Source organism: Musca domestica, unplaced genomic scaffold (assembly GCF_030504385.1).
Source record: "Musca domestica strain aabys unplaced genomic scaffold, Musca_domestica.polishedcontigs.V.1.1 42, whole genome shotgun sequence".
Taxonomy (NCBI): domain Eukaryota; kingdom Metazoa; phylum Arthropoda; class Insecta; order Diptera; family Muscidae; genus Musca; species Musca domestica.
This window is the reverse complement of record NW_026712329.1, coordinates 6329972-6346031: the sequence shown is the minus strand read 5'-3', so window position 1 is coordinate 6346031 and position 16060 is coordinate 6329972. Positions and strand designations below refer to the sequence as shown.

General features: G+C 33.3%; 1 protein-coding gene and 1 long non-coding RNA gene across 3 annotated transcripts in view; both read right to left on the bottom strand.

The window, feature by feature from the left end:
• The window catches only part of LOC101894880 (transcription factor cwo), a 49762-nt gene extending 41967 nt beyond the window's left edge, over nucleotides 1-7795 (bottom strand). Inside the window, exon 1 of one of the 2 annotated variants that reach the window (XM_059126973.1) lies at nucleotides 7209-7795. In XM_059126973.1, the coding sequence (XP_058982956.1) occupies nucleotides 7209-7270 (62 nt within the window). In that variant the 5' untranslated portion in view covers nucleotides 7271-7795. The remainder of the gene's footprint in view (nucleotides 1-7208) is intronic. The other variant, XM_059126974.1, reaches the window with a different exon arrangement.
• A 232-nt stretch (nucleotides 7796-8027) lies between these two features.
• LOC131804305 (uncharacterized) lies at nucleotides 8028-12046 on the bottom strand. The gene is made up of 2 exons (XR_009343069.1): nucleotides 11661-12046; nucleotides 8028-8217 (listed from the first exon to the last, which is right to left on the bottom strand). It is a non-coding gene; the product is annotated as an uncharacterized LOC131804305 (long non-coding RNA).
• Nucleotides 12047-16060: the final 4014 nt, after the last annotated feature.

The window sequence follows — 16060 nt, the reverse complement described above, 5'->3', positions numbered from 1 at the left end:
ATGAAAATATGCCAAAAATATGACAAAATTGAAAAAAATATGAGAAAATTTTACAAAATCAATATTTTCATCCTTATAGAGATATTTTTATGCGATTTTTTTAGACGTTTTTTCTTTCCTGTCAAGAGGCCATTCTGAATTAATGAGAACTGTCGAAATCAGTTCAGCCGTTCTCGACATATAAGAGATTTTTCAAGCATATCTTCTTTGATAAACATATATATCGCACATATTTTGCTATATATCCGATTTGTTGGATGTTAACATCAATGTAAAGATCAGAAGTAATCTTGTCATGGCTTTGTGATTTCGCCGGGATTTAAAATATTCGCGTTTTAATGAAAATTTTTGAATTTTTTCAACAAATACTTTCCTATGTGGGAGGTGTTACATAATTTTTGGCCCAATGTGCGAGTGAAATATTTTCAAAACAATTGGGTCGAATGAGGATTTCTTGTTAATTTTTTGTTTTACGAAATTTAGAGCGGTTTTGTTTGGGTCAATTTCTGATATAAATTTCTTGTTTTTGTTTTTCTTTCTATTATTATTTTTGCAATTCGCTTGTTAGCTATAAAATCCACATCTGCATACACGCTCGCTCATATGTGTATGGTGGCATGTGTCGAATAAACGTGAGCACGATAAGTTTCGCAAAATAAAACCAAAAAAATATTTGCATTTCGTGAACATTAATTTTGTTTTTGTAAATTTTTGTTTTGTTATTTTTCTGTTGATCATTTAATGGGAAATCGCTTTTGGGGAGATGCGAAGGCGGGCGAGGCGAAAATAGAAATTTATTTGAAATTTAAAAATAAACTTTGAGCTATAAAATAATAAACAAATAAACGGCACACACACATACCTTAAGATTAACAACATACAAAGAAATTCAAATTATTTAATAAATAATGGGAATTTCTATGTTTTTGCGATACCATCAACGAAAAGCCGATGAGATCGATATTGAATGCGTGCATTTTACCCCAGCTGTGCGATTCGTTAACAATTTATCGACGGAATAAGACCCAGCATGGTAGAAGAATACAGGTAGATGCATCTACGCCTGGAAACCTTGATATGTCAAACATTTTAGAATGTATTTTTTTATTAAAAATAAGTAGATTTTTATATGTTTTCTTATACGGCACAATGCATTTTTCAACAATTTTTACAAATTTCAATAATTTTTCATTCAAAATTTTCAATTCCAAAATTATTTTGAAATATTCTTCTACCATGGACAGAAAAAGTATAAGGTTCCCCTGCCAAGCCAGCTGACTACCGAATGTATTGCCAAAATAAATTATTGTGTTTGAAATCACAGATCGGAAAACAAACAATACCCAGAAAAGTTAAAAAAAAAAATGTTTGATATATCATCTGGTTTTTAAAATTTGCAGGAAAACCTTATCATGGCGCCATGGTCGGTAGTAAATGAGATTTGTTGGTGGAAAAGCGACGAAAATATATAATCGCTAAAACCTACAGGTAAAAAGAAACGTTTTTTTTTCAGTAATGACAAAGAAGTAGAAAATTCAACAGCTGAAATTTCATTAAGTCTTGGGTTACATTAATTGTTTGCTCAATTTAAATGTCAGTTATTCCCCAATTCTTTTAGTGACAAAACTTTCCCACACTTATCTATTCTCGACAAAAAAAAAAAAAAAAATCGGAAAAATAATATATTTTCACTCGTGTATAAAATTACGAAAACAAAAAACTCTCGTGCCCACACAACAACGACGACGATAGAGATGATGATGACAACCAACGAATTGCAAGCAATTTTCCTGTTTGCAAACAAAACAAATTAAAAAAGAATATCAAAAAAGACAAAAACAGAAAAAGAAAAAAAAAACGTGGGCCTCAATAACAAACCATCCGAAAAAGAAATCCGAGTTATTTTTAAAACATGTGCAATCCGCCGCACACATTTTTGCCCCTTAGGCCATTCCGATGGCTAACTAGTTGCCAGAAAAAAATGTGTATGTGCCTGCCGCCACTTGTCTGCGTCCGTTGTGCCCGGAGATTCGTCCATGCCAGTGATTTATACAAAACGAATGAGTCCGCATTCGGCGTATGGACCCAATTAACGTATTCGTACGTTTAACTAAACGTGATATTTTTTAACATTCACAGTGGTTTCGTCATTCACGCCACACTCACATTTCAAATAAAGCGTGATTCGTCAAATTTTTCATTAAAATGTGTCGATGTATCACGATGCCAGGGCATGATACACAAGTTTGTTTTCCTTTTTATTTTTAATTTCTAAGAATGGTGTATTTAATTTTAGAATCGTTTTGATTAATTATTGCCAGTTTGAAGATAAGATCAGGCGAGTTTAATGGCGGGACTATTTTGATTTGTTTGAGAAGGTCTTATCAAAATGTTTAAAAATTATGTATGCATTAAGGATCTTAGGATGTTTACGTATGTGAATAGAATGAGATTCCTGATTTTCTCTGAGTAATAAGCTTCATGACAGACTGTGATAAAAAAAATACCAAGTGGTCTTCTCTAAGGAACCATCTCAATAAAAAGAAGACTTAAAACTGTGTTCTATCAAAATGAAGAGCAAATAAATGATCGCATGTGATATTCAAGGAGACCTTAAACTCTTCTGTACAAAATAGTTCAATCTCCCTTATAGGAAATAGACAACCTTAAGCTTTTCTATGCGAAGGTAAAATACCTTGAGCTCTACCATCGGAAACACCATCTATACGAAAATAGAAGATCTCAAGCTCTTCTATTCGATAAAGTAAGACCTTATGCTCTTTTATGCGATAATAGAAGACCTTAAGCACTTTTATACGAAAAGCTCTTCTATGCAATAACAGAAGACCTTAAGCTCTTCTGCGCGATTATAGGAGACCTTAAGCTCTTCTTTGCGATTATAGAATGCCTTAAGCTCTTCTATCGGATAATAGAAGACCTTAAGCTCTTCTATCGGATAATAGAAGTCCTTAAGTTCTTCTATGCGATAATAAAAGTCCTTAAGCTCTTCTTTGCGAAAAGAGAAGACCTTAAGCTCTTCTTTGCGAAAAGAGAAGACCTTGAGCTCTTCTATACGAAAATAGAAGAACTTAGAATTTTCTATACGAAAAGAGAAGACCTTAAGCTCTTCTATACGAAAAGAGAAGACCTTAAGCTCTTCTATACGAAAAGAGAAGACCTTAAGCTCTTCTATGAGATAATAGAAGACCTAAAGCTCTTCTATGCGATAACAGAAGACCTTAAGCTCTTCTGCGCGATTACAGAAGGCCTTAAGCTCTTCTTTGCGATTATAGAATGCCTTAAGATCTTTTATGCGATAATAGAAGACCTTAAGCTCTTCTATGCGATAATAGAAGACCTTAAGCTCTTCTATCCGATAATAAAAGACCTTAAGCTCTTCTATGCGATAATAAAAGACCTTAAGCTCTTCTATCGGATAATAGAAGACCTTAAGCTCTTCTATCGGATAATAAAAGACTTAAGGTCTTCTATCGGATAATAAAAGACCTTACGCTCTTCTTTGCGAAAAGAGAAGACCTTCAGCTCTTCTTTGCGAAAAGAGAAGACCTTAAGCTCTTCTTTGCGAAAAGAGAAGACCTTAAGCTCTTCTTTGCGAAAAGAGAAGACCTTAAGCTCTTCTTTGCGAAAAGAGAAGACCTTAAGCTCTTCTTTGCGAAAAGAGAAGACCTTAAGCTCTTCTTTGCGAAAAGAGAAGACCTTAAGCTCTTCTTTGCGAAAAGAGAAGACCTTAAGCTCTTCTTTGCGAAAAGAGAAGACCTTGAGCTCTTCTTTGCGAAAAGAGAAGACCTTAAGCTCTTCTATACGAAAAGAGAAGACCTTAAGATCTTCTATACGAAAAGAGAAGACCTTAAGCTCTTCTATACGAGAATAGATGAGAAGAGCTTAAGGTCGACTTAAGACCCTTCTGTGTGGCACAGAAGACCTTAAGCTTACATCTTGGCAACATTGATCCCTGAAAATTAAACTCCGTTCCAAGGGATCTTAAATTAACTTTCCTATCCACATATTTATTAATTTCCAATAGTCCCTATTATTTGTTTTTTTTTTTTTTTTGTTTCAACATCCTAATCAAATTGAAATCTAGAACCCCATAAAAATTCAAATCTCAATGAATGACTAGGAGAATTCTTTCGATTCTGTGCTGACATAGCAACAACGATTCTTATCAACAAAAATAATGTTTTTTCTTTCTTTCTTTCGTTGGTTGGCTTGTTTTGTTTGCCAGCCAGCCAGCCGTTTGGTTGGTTAGTTGATGTGACTTTGCCATCCATACCGCATCACAACAATCGTGTCAGGCCGTTAATGTTGTTGTCCGGTCCGTCGACGTCGTCGTCGTCGGGTATTTTGTTATTAAAGTTATCTGCTAGGGGAATGTTTGCTATTTTCTGGCATTTTTTTATTATTATTTTTATTATAATTTATACGATTGTACCTACGTACGAAACGGCAAGCGAGAACAGAAATTTCTAGCAGGGAATAGAAAAACGTGTAAATGTATTTATTGGTTGGCCTGGCTTGCTTGGTAGGGTATTTGTTGGTAAGCTAAGGTAGGGTATTTGATAAAGAGGAGAACGTACGCCATTCACACACAGGCATACATTTTAATATTAATTGTGTTTATTTAACAACAACTGATTCAGAATACACACACACAGATACGTATATGCATACATCAATATGTACATATGTATATGGGAGTTCGTTTGTATATGGGCGAAAGTATATAAAACGTGATTTGTTATGAATGTGCTATTTTGTTTTGATTACACACATTCACATTTTTTTGTTATGCACCCATGTGTGGGCCACATTGAGACGCGCGACATACATACTTCGCTGCGAACATTCAGTTCAGACACAATCTAACGAAAAAAAAAAATAAAATATGGCCCAACCTATAAAATGTTTTTTTTTTTTTTTTTTGTTAATTTTGTGTAGAGATACGACCAGCCAAGTGGTTGGCTGGTTGGTTATCGTTATCGAAATTGAAATGCCTGACAAACGTTTTTTTTATTCAATGTTTTTTTTTTTCGTTCAAATATTTATATAAACCAACCGACAGACAGACAGTCTTTCATTTCCACTTCTAATATTTTAATTATATTAAGTTGTCGTTTTAATTCATTCAAGGGGTGTTCTTTGGCGCGGAGACGTTAGGGCCATTTGACAGACAAACAAACACCTTTACGCCTAAGTTCATTCAATAGTTGTTGTTGTTGATTAACTGGATATATAATTACATAAAAATAGTAACAAGAGACTCAGTTATGGGGCGGAGGATAGTCGCAAAGTGGGGGAAATTACAGTGTTTTATAAGCTAATTCACAATGTCAATAGGGCACGTTTTTGTTTTTCTTCATTGTTTTTTTTTTTTTCATAAAATAACACCTCGTAGAGACTGACGTCAATCGGCCACTAGATAACACTATGAAAGTTGTTTATCAAGCGGTTCAAATACATATGTATGTGTAAGTTTACACATACATATCTAGGCAGTTTGTTATTTTAAATAATTATCATTTAAATATAATTCAAGACATTAAAAACCGGGGCTTAGCGTTAACATTCCGAATGGAAGAAGAAATCTGATAAAAAGTTTTCATATGGAAATAATTTTGGCAAAAGGGCATATTCTTTTGAATATTTTATAAATTTTCTAGAAAAGCAGAAGGTCTACTTCCAAAGAAGATTATATGATAAGAAGGACTTCTTACAGAAATCTCCTGTTCAGATCTGATGATCTTCCATAGTATAGAAGAAGATGAAGAAGATATTCTTTGGGTCAGAAGATGATCTGACTGAAGAAGATATAGTACAAGAGAAGCTCTGTACATCTTATTTAGTACAGAAGAAGACTTGTAGATCTCCATTAGTACAGAAGAATATCTGTAGATATCCATCAGTACAGAAGAAGATCTGTACATCTTCTTTAGTACAGATCTAATTCTTCTGTACTCTACTGAATAAAGAAGATATAGTACATGAGAAGCTCTGTACATCTTTTTCAGTACAGAAAAAGATCTCTAGGTCTTTTTTAGTACAGAAGAAGACTTGTAGATCTCCAATAGTACAGAAGAAGATCAGTAGATCTCCATTAGTACAGAAGAAGATCTGTAGATCTCCATTAGTACAGAAGAAGTTCTGTACACCTTCTTTAGTACAGATCTAATTCTTCTGTACTCTTCTTTAGTGCAGAAGAAGATCTGTAGATCTTCTTTAGTACAGAAGAATAACTATAGATCTTCTTTAGTACAGAAGAAGAACTATAGATCTTCTTTAGTACAGAAGAAGAACTATAGATCTTCTTTAGTACAGAAGAAGATCTATAGATCTTCTTTAGTACAGTAGAAGATCTATAGATTTTCTTTAGTACAGTAGAAGATCTATAGATTTTCTTTAATACTAAAGAAGACCTGTACATCTAATTTAGTACAGAAGAAGATCTGTACATCTTCTTTAGTACAAATGAAGATCTGCATATCTTCTTTAGCACTGAAATATGGACCTATAGATATTCTTTAGTACAGATCATCGACCCGTAGATCTTCTTCTGTAATAAGAAAAACTGTGGTACTAAAGAAAATGACACGAGGGTATTTTTTGTACTAAATAAAAAACCAAAGTTATTCTTAGTACAGAAGAAGATGTGTTTTAGTACAGAAGTTTTTAGTACTAAAAATTCGGGAAAGTCTTCTTAAGAACTAAATAGAAGAGTCGAAGGTTTTCCGTAGTACAGAAAAAGACCCAAAGGTCTCCTATCGCTTAGAGGAACACCGAAATTTCCATTCTTAAAAGGTGGCATTGAATACGAGACCCCCTAACCTTTTTCCTTCCACCTGCTGAACAAAAGAAGACCCAATATGATTACCTTGACTCTTGACTTCTTTTCACGATTTTCATTGAAAATGTTGCCTAAAATTCCGTGAAAACTAAATCTGTGGTCTCCTTTTTCCACATAATATAGACCCTTGCTTCTTTGTTTTTCTGATGCCAGACGACCTTGATATTCTAAGGACACATAAAAATACATGGGTATACACAGCTACAAATTGAGAACGATGGAAAAAGAAAAACAGAAAAAGGTATACCATAGAAAAAAAAAAACAGAAATGCTTTCCAAATTAATTTCAATTCGAACATTTTTGTTCGATTCCAAGGAAAGGTTAAACAACAACACCAACACTTACTTTTCATACTTGACGGAATGTGGAGCATGTCCATTGGCATCACCCCAATACGACGGTTCCATAATTTCGTTTTTAATTTTTGTGGGGCGTTTGCCGCTAAGGTTCGTGTTGCTGATTTTGCCGTTAATGGTGAGGCTGGTTTGCTGGACAATTTCGGGAATTTTTGACGATGACGAAGATGTAAAGCTGGAGCAACTGAGCGTAGGTGCTGCTGTTGTTGCTGTTAATTTTGAAGAGATGACGTTGCTTGTTGGGAGATGGTGGCTGCTACGGGAACATAAACTCTGTTGTTTGACATCAACTAAATGGTTGCAGGACGATGACGAAGGATTGTTGGAGGATATTATTAAAGGTTTTAAGATGTGTTGCTGTTGTGGTGGAATGTTGAAAAATTTCGTTGATATATCCAGAATTGAAAAAAAATGAATTAAATGTTTACAGGTACACTGCGTGACAGGGGAAAGAGATATATATTTTTTTCGTTCTCTTTTTGATTTTTCTGTTCTCACTGATGTTGTTGTTTGTTGGTTTTTACACTCAAACAGGTTGTTGTTATGTTTTGGGGAGGTTTGTATTTTTTGCTGTATTTCTTATTTGTTGGCGCAGAACGATGGCGCTGTTGTTGTCGTCGTCTTTGGGTGACAGTATCACACAACCGAAAATGCTCATTCAAAGGAAGTCAACAACAAAACTCTGATGAAAATATTTAAAATATATACTGCATTTAGTTGTTGTAAAAACATATGTATCTTGGTAGATAATCTTTCTTTTTGTGGGTAATGGAACACTTGTTTTTTCGCTTTTTTTCAATTTACACTATTGTTGTTTTTTTTTGAATTTTATTTCACAGGTGGGTTGTTTTCTTTAAACATTTTATTTTAATTTATTTTTTTTTGGCAATATTTTGAAAATAATTTATACAGCCACTGTTTAGGTTTGTTGTTTTCTTTTTGTGGGATTTTGTTTTAAACACTCTTTAGGTATAAATGCTTCAATATTTTGGCGATTTCTAAAAATAAAAGAAACAAAAAATATTAATTGGCGTAAATAAAAATATAATATTAATAAAAAAAACTAATTTAAATAAATTATTTTTTATTCTTTTGTAATAAATAGTTACAGCTGCCATAAACATTCGTTGATTTTTGATTGATTTTTTGTTAAAGATTGGCGTTATTATTATTTTAAAATTTACAACATATCATTATTATTTAAAATTTTACAACATTTATATTCTTTCAACAATTTTCATTTTTTTATTATTTTAAAATTTAAATTTAAATTTAATTTATTGTTTAATAATTAGATTTCATGTATTATTATATAGTATTTTTAACTCCATTTTTTCATTTGCGTTGCTGGTTATTATTTGGTTTCAAATCGAATTCACTTTAAGGCCCTGCTCGAAAACTTGTAAGAGTCAGCTAATTTAACTGATAGTAATATCGTAGTAACAATTGGAATAATCAAAAAAAAAAAAAAAAAAAAAAAAACATAGGGAGATACCGTGATATGGGGACTACGCGAAGACGCAGACCTGCGTAGGCAATATTCTGTTCCAGGCTGTAGTACTCATTAGGAACTTCAAATACGAAAGTTTAGACAATTCCGGCAAAAATATCGCTAAAATCATCAAAATACCGAATATCGGGAGGTACAGATATATATATATATATATATATATATACGAAGATGTGTATAAGCAATTTTCTGTCATAGGATGTAGTACCCATTAGGAACTTCAAATTCCAAGTTTAAAAAATTTCAGGTGAAAAGGTGAAATCATAAAAATTCTGAATATCTAGAGGTACGATTTAATTTCTATACGTAATTTTGAGAGTGAACAACGTAATTCAAATCGCCATGGGAACAGGGCTTAAGTCTAGACCACAGAGATGACACACTATCGATATTTAATTTTTAAGGTTGCATCCCAAGTTTCTTTTAAACATTTTTTGTTATAGGTATTATCGATTAGATTTCCAATGAATAAGCCATTCTTTTTCTCAAAGGGTTCCTTTAACTTTATTTAATATATTTTGGGCTTGTTACACCTAGAATATATTTAATTTACAAAAAAAAAAACGAGATATTTCCTGGATATATACGCTGCAAATTTAACCGTTAGTGGGATTCTCTAAGTCATTGTTTGAGTTACCGACAAAAATCGGTAACTTTAAAACCCAAATTTTTGATATAAAAAGTCGGCAATATTGGTCTTAACGACTACTTTGATTTCGTCGCTAGCTTAACGAAAAATTTCCTTAATTACATTGCATTTTAAGTTTACCGACTTTTGTCGGTAACTCAAAAAATGAGTTAGAGAATTCCACTACAGAGCGTACCTTGAGCATATATGCTGTAACCCTAAAGATGATGAACTATATTTGATCAGGCTGACGTCAGGGATACTCTTAATGGAAGACCGACACAGATCTGACGTGAAAGTCGATCGTCAGGATTGAGTATAGGGGCGAAAGACCAATCGAATCATCTAGTAGTTGCTTCCCTCCCAAGTTTCCCTCAGGATAACTCGTGCATTTAAAAATTATGTAAAATAATCGAATCTGGTAAAGCGAATGATTAGGGGCCTTAGGGTCGAAACGACCTTAACCCATTCTAATACTATTAATGGGTAAGAACAGCACCTTTTTTGGTGTGGTGCCCAGTGCGCCACTTTTAGTGGCAGAACTGGCGTTGTGGGATGAATCAAACGTAATATTACGGAGCCCAAATTGACAACTTATGCCACATTAGTCATAGCTGCATGTCGCCTTTAAATTCAATAATAGTATTTTAGTGCTCCCTTGTGTACGTCCCTGCCTAATAGTACTTTTACTTATTTAATAACCGATATCGAGAGCATTTTCGAACATCGAATACTATTTTCACCAAAAAATCAATTTTTTACACTTTTTTATTTATTTATTTTATAAAAGGTGGGTATTAATTTATTTTGGTTGCATCTAGGTATTATTTATTAATTTGAATAGTATTAAAATTTTTATTTTTCAATAAAACTTTTTCCATTGGTGATTTTTCACTGAACGTTTCCATTCACTGCACGTTTATGTTTAGTTAATCGAACGTGGCGAGCACGTAAATTTCTCACACGTCGGTTACACGCATTGCACAGAGAGACAACAAAAACAACAACTTGTAACAACCAAAACAAAGAACGGCAAAAACAATAAGAAGAAACAAAAAAAAAAACAAGCAAATAGCATACAATGAGATATTGAGTGTTGTACGAGTGTATGAAGTGAGGCCGCTGTTGTTGGTGTATGTGTTACCAGATATTATGTTGTTGTTATTATTGTTGCTGGTGTTTCACATTCGGCCAGCACGTAGTCTTCGTGTCGTGAAACTCTTATCAAAAAAAAAAAAAAACCTAGACGGCTTTTGTTTGGCTACACATGAATGCCGAGTCTATGCATTATTTTACTACAATGAGCGAGAGAGAAATACACAAATAGAGAGAGGTAGAGAGCACGAGTCACACACATATGGGAGATTAACAATTTGAACTTTGTTTTGTATTTCCTTTTTTTTCCCTCAATTTTATAAAAATTAAATTAAAAAATCACACATCATTTTGTTCACATCATTCATTGCTGTTTTGGTTATTACTACTGTTGTGTTTTTTTTTTTTTTGAATTGTACTAAAAACATGTTTCGAACATTTTGGAATTTTTGACAGGTTCCCAAAAATGTGTTATATTGTGGGGCTTTTTGCTTTGTCACTTGAAAAACGTGATCATTTTATAATTCCAACAAGAAGACATGACACCATGCAAAGTCGAACACCGACAGACACATACACGAACAAACACGCACACAGGCTGCTGACTACATTGCTGGCTGAACGGAGATGTATCTGTGTGTGCATGTGTGTATCTCGAATGGAAAATATGTGTTTTTTTAATAAGTATCTCATCTATGAGAATAGCGGCACCATGGATTGCTCTTTAATTTTTTTTTGGTGTGTGATAACTGGGTGTTGTTGTTGTTGCTGCTGCTGTTATTATTATTTTCTTCTCCTTCGTAGATCGTAGAGTAACTACACAAAAACTTATTTACTTGTAAAAATATTTCACTTTTTGGAATTTTCCATGCGTTTTATTATTATTGGTGTTGTTGTTATTGCTGCTCTGTGGTGTCGTCATTGACACTGTTGCTGTTATGTTGTTTTTGTTGTTATTTTTTCTTTCGATTTTTATTGTTAACTACACCACGAACAACGTATCTTTTTTTGGTGTTGTATTTATTTCTTTGTTGTCATGTTATCTCATGATTGTTGTTCTTTTTAACTATTTTATAAATTAATTTTTTTGTTTCTTGTATTTTCTTCGATTCGTAAGAGGCAACGCCCGGTTTTTTATTCAAATTTATTTTTTGTCACAGAATTTGCAATAAATGCATTTTTAATCTTTTAAAATTATTTTTAATTACCTTTAAATACACAATAAATTTTCTGTAACACTCTCACAACACCTTTTTTATTTAATTTTTTTTGGCATTGGCATTTTCACATTCAAAAAATGATTTTCTCTTTTGACTCTTTCAACACTTGCCGCACTTTGCTTCCCACGTTATTTATTTATTTTTTTTTGCAAAGAAAGCAAAAAAGGAAAAGAAACATAAAATTAATCACTTGTTGTTGTTATTACTATTATTTGAACTCTCAACAGCATTGACTTGACGAGAACGTTCCGCTTACAAAAAACAACTTCACCCGTTTGCCACCAGTCACTGAATTGAAATGAATTAAATTTTTTCTAAAATTAACACGAGACACGAACACGAAAGAAAACACACAGAAGAAGAAACCCAAACAAAACACACAGATGCACGCACACATACACATACGACGGGGAGAGAGTACACGACGACATCGTCTACGATAACAACGACGACGTTGACCGACCAAACAAACTACATAGATACACAAACACACATACATAGGGAGGTTGCTATATCTTGGGGTTTTGGGTAACGGGGAACAACATATTTCGTGTTTTGTATGACCAGAGTTGCCACTGTTTGGGAAATATTGAAAAAAATAATGGGATAAGCATGAGAGTGAGTTCATCATCTGATATGACAGCTATGTCCAAAATTCATTTCTAGACTGTTGGAAACTATGTTCATCAATCCGTCTGTCTGCCTTTGCGGCTGTTAAGTCCCCAAGATAACTTTTGTAGTGATTATTTCACTGGTCCAAACTATTCCTACCAGTTTTGGATCTATTTCGAAGCACATCCCATAGAAGCGGTAACAATTTTCAAAAATTATTATTTCTCTCAACTTAATCTGAAAGATTGTTTACAGCAGGGCTAGGCAGAGATCTCTGAAATAAAACACAGTGTATAGAGAGGTAAAGAGACACTACCTCTCTATACACTGTGAAAAATACTTTATTGCTTTTTTATTTTTATATCTATTTTCATATTTTTTTAAGGCTTTCTAGACGTGGAACTTTTATAGAATATTTTCTGAAGAGCTTTCGATACGTGAATTTTTTAAAGAATATTTTTTGAACAGTCTACAAGACGTCGATTTTTAAGGAATATTTTCTGAAGAGCCTTCGATACGTGAATTGTTTAAAGAATATTTCTTGAGGAACCTTCGGGACGTGGATTTTGTAAAGAATAGTTTTGAAGAGACTTCGAGACGTGGATTTTTTAAAGAGTCTTCGGGACGTGGATTTTTTCAAGAATATTTTATGAAGAGTCTTCGGGACGTGGATTTTTTCAAGAATATTTTATGAAGAGTCTTCGGGACGTGGATTTTTTTAAAGAATATTTTATGAAGAGTCTTCGGGACGTGGATTTTTTTAAAGAATATTTTATGAAGAGTCTTCGGGACGTGGATTTTTTAAAGAATATTTTATGAAGAGTCTTCGGGACGTGGATTTTTTAAAGAATATTTTATGAAGAGTCTTCGGGACGTGGATTTTTTAAAGAATATTTTATGAAGAGTCTTCGGGACGTGGATTTTTTAAAGAATATTTTATGAAGAGTCTTCGGGACGTGGATTTTTTAAAGAATATTTTATGCAGAGTCTTCGGGACGTGGATTTTTTAAAGAATATTTTATGAAGAGTCTTCGGGACGTGGATTTTTTAAAGAATATTTTATGAAGAGTCTTCGGGACGTGGTTTTTTTAAAGAATATTTTATGAAGAGTCTTCGGGACGTGGATTTTTTAAAGAATATTTTATGAAGAGTCTTCGGGACGTGGATTTTTTAAAGAATATTTTATGAAGAGTCTTCGGGACGTGGATTTTTTAAAGAATATTTTATGAAGAGTCTTCGGGACGTGGATTTTTTAAAGAATATTTTATGAAGAGTCTTCGGGACGTGGATTTTTTAAAGAATATTTTATGAAGAGTCTTCGGGACGTGGATTTTTTAAAGAATATTTTATGAAGAGTCTTCGGGACGTGGATTTTTTAAAGAATATTTTATGAAGAGTCTTCGGGACGTGGATTTTTTAAAGAATATTTTATGAAGAGTCTTCGGGACGTGGATTTTTTAAAGAATATTTTATGAAGAGTCTTCGGGACGTGGATTTTTTAAAGAATATTTTATGAAGAGTCTTCGGACGTGGATAATGGTTTAATGAAAAATTATAAATGAGTGGCTCGCCAAAATTCAGTAATTTTTTATAGATATGTGTGAAACAAAAGGATATTTAGAACATTTCTCATTCACTATGCAAATTAAACTAATTTTTTGGGGAGAGCATAAATATATAGAAAGTTAAATTTATGCTAGGAACACAATTGGAGCAAACGACGAATTTTTCGAGGCGTATCATGGCAGAAGAATACAGGTAGATGCATCAACGCTTGGGAGCATTGACATGTCAAAAAAATTTAAATGTTTTTTCGAATATAAGTGGATTTTTATATGTTTTCTTATACTACGTCATTCGGAGGCTATTATAATTCGCGTTTTTCAACAATTTTTACAAATTTAAATAATTTTTCATTCAACATTTTCAATTCCAAAATTGGTTTGACAGTTCATTGTCCCAGCAGCTGTGTCGACGCGTCTACCTATATTTTTCTACCATGAGGCGTATGTTCGTAGTCAAAAATAAAAAAACATATGTGTGTATGGAAATGCACACAATCACGGCGCCGTCGAAAATTTCGTCGGACGCCGCGAACTCAATTAGCTTTATTTCTATTTCATACGCCGGCGAACGGCGAAAAAAAGGTACAAGGTGGACATACTTGCACGAATTTTATGTATTTTAGTAAATAAAGTTACTTTTTACTTTAAAATTTGTTATGGTCACTCTACTATCTGTTACTCGTATAAAAAAAAAAAAAAACATAATTAATTTGTTTATTTATTTGTGTACTTGCGCCTGAGTGAAGATGGATATCAGTGAATTTGTAATAGAGAAGATGGACATAAGTGAAATTATAATAGAAAAGCCATTCTCTGGAATCCTTCGGTGTTTCTTTTAATGTTCACTGGCCGTACCCAAAATCTTCTCCGTAAACGTTTTCGCACGAGCAGATAAGCTTTTACTATAATATACATTATGTTAATTATTTTAAAAATTTTAATAAATTTTACAATTCTCTGATTCATTGTAGTCAACAAATGAGCAAAAAGTAAACAACTTCATCAGCTGTTTTATTCGTAGGTATTGTGTTCCATACAACGAATTTCGTCGTTCGCTCCAATTGTGTTCCTAGCATTATATTCATCAATATTTCTAACGGTGTATTCAAAAAAATATCCGGCATCACCTCCCTAATCGACTGCTCGAATAAAACTATAGGAGGATGTGCGCTGGTGGCCAAAACTGAAGCAACTGAAATTACAAGGAGAATGACAAATTACAAGGAGAATGGCAAACAAAAGAAACTCTGTTGTACATTTATATGATCGCTGCAATTTAAGTTGTTTTTACTGTGAGATAATAAAGGTTATGACCCACACGCACATATATCGATGCGCTCAGTAGATGCACAAGACCACTTGAATGAGATGTCAAGCAGCCCTGCAATGTTCTCCATTCAATATTAGAATAGACAAGAACAATTGTGTGGCTCCGTCTAGGTTAAGTTAGATTAGTTTCAGTAGTACGTAAGGAACATATTTTTCAAATAAAATCAGAATTGAAATAACAACCTAACGAAGCGGTCGTGTTTCTTTTCTCACTAAATAGTTCTGAAACAGATTTGGTCAAAGAGACCTAGGGGCTAAAACCGTTATTTCGATGAGGCACGTTTTAGCCGTATCAAATGATATATACCCTCTCTAGCCATATGCCTGAGGATATAAAAATTGGTGTCCACAAAGTCAGTTAAATGAATATTATTTCTTATAACGTCCTGTTTGATAAAATTACTCTAAATGGTTCCAAAAAGTAATTTCATTGGATTTGGTAAAAATTCCAGTAGATTATTTTCAAATAATTTTTAGGTGTTACTTATAGTATTGAGAATATGCGTCAAAAAAGACTGATTTTCCAAATTCCGTATTGACAGATCTTAATGGGTACTACAACCTATGACAAAAAATTTCGTATGCAGGTCCAAGTCTTCGTATAGCCCCCATATGACGGTACCTCCCTATACTCGGTATTTTCATGATTTTTGCGACATTATTCACCGGAATTGTAACAAATTTCATATTTAAAGTTCGCAATGAGTACTACAGCCTATCACACACAAATGTCGTATGCAGGTACACGTAATCCCTATATTGTATATCCCTAATATAACGGAACTGCTTCAAATTTCGTATTTGAAGTTCGTAATGGGTACTACAGGATATGACAAAAAAATGTTGACGGCTTCGTATAGTCCACACATAACGGTTTCCAAT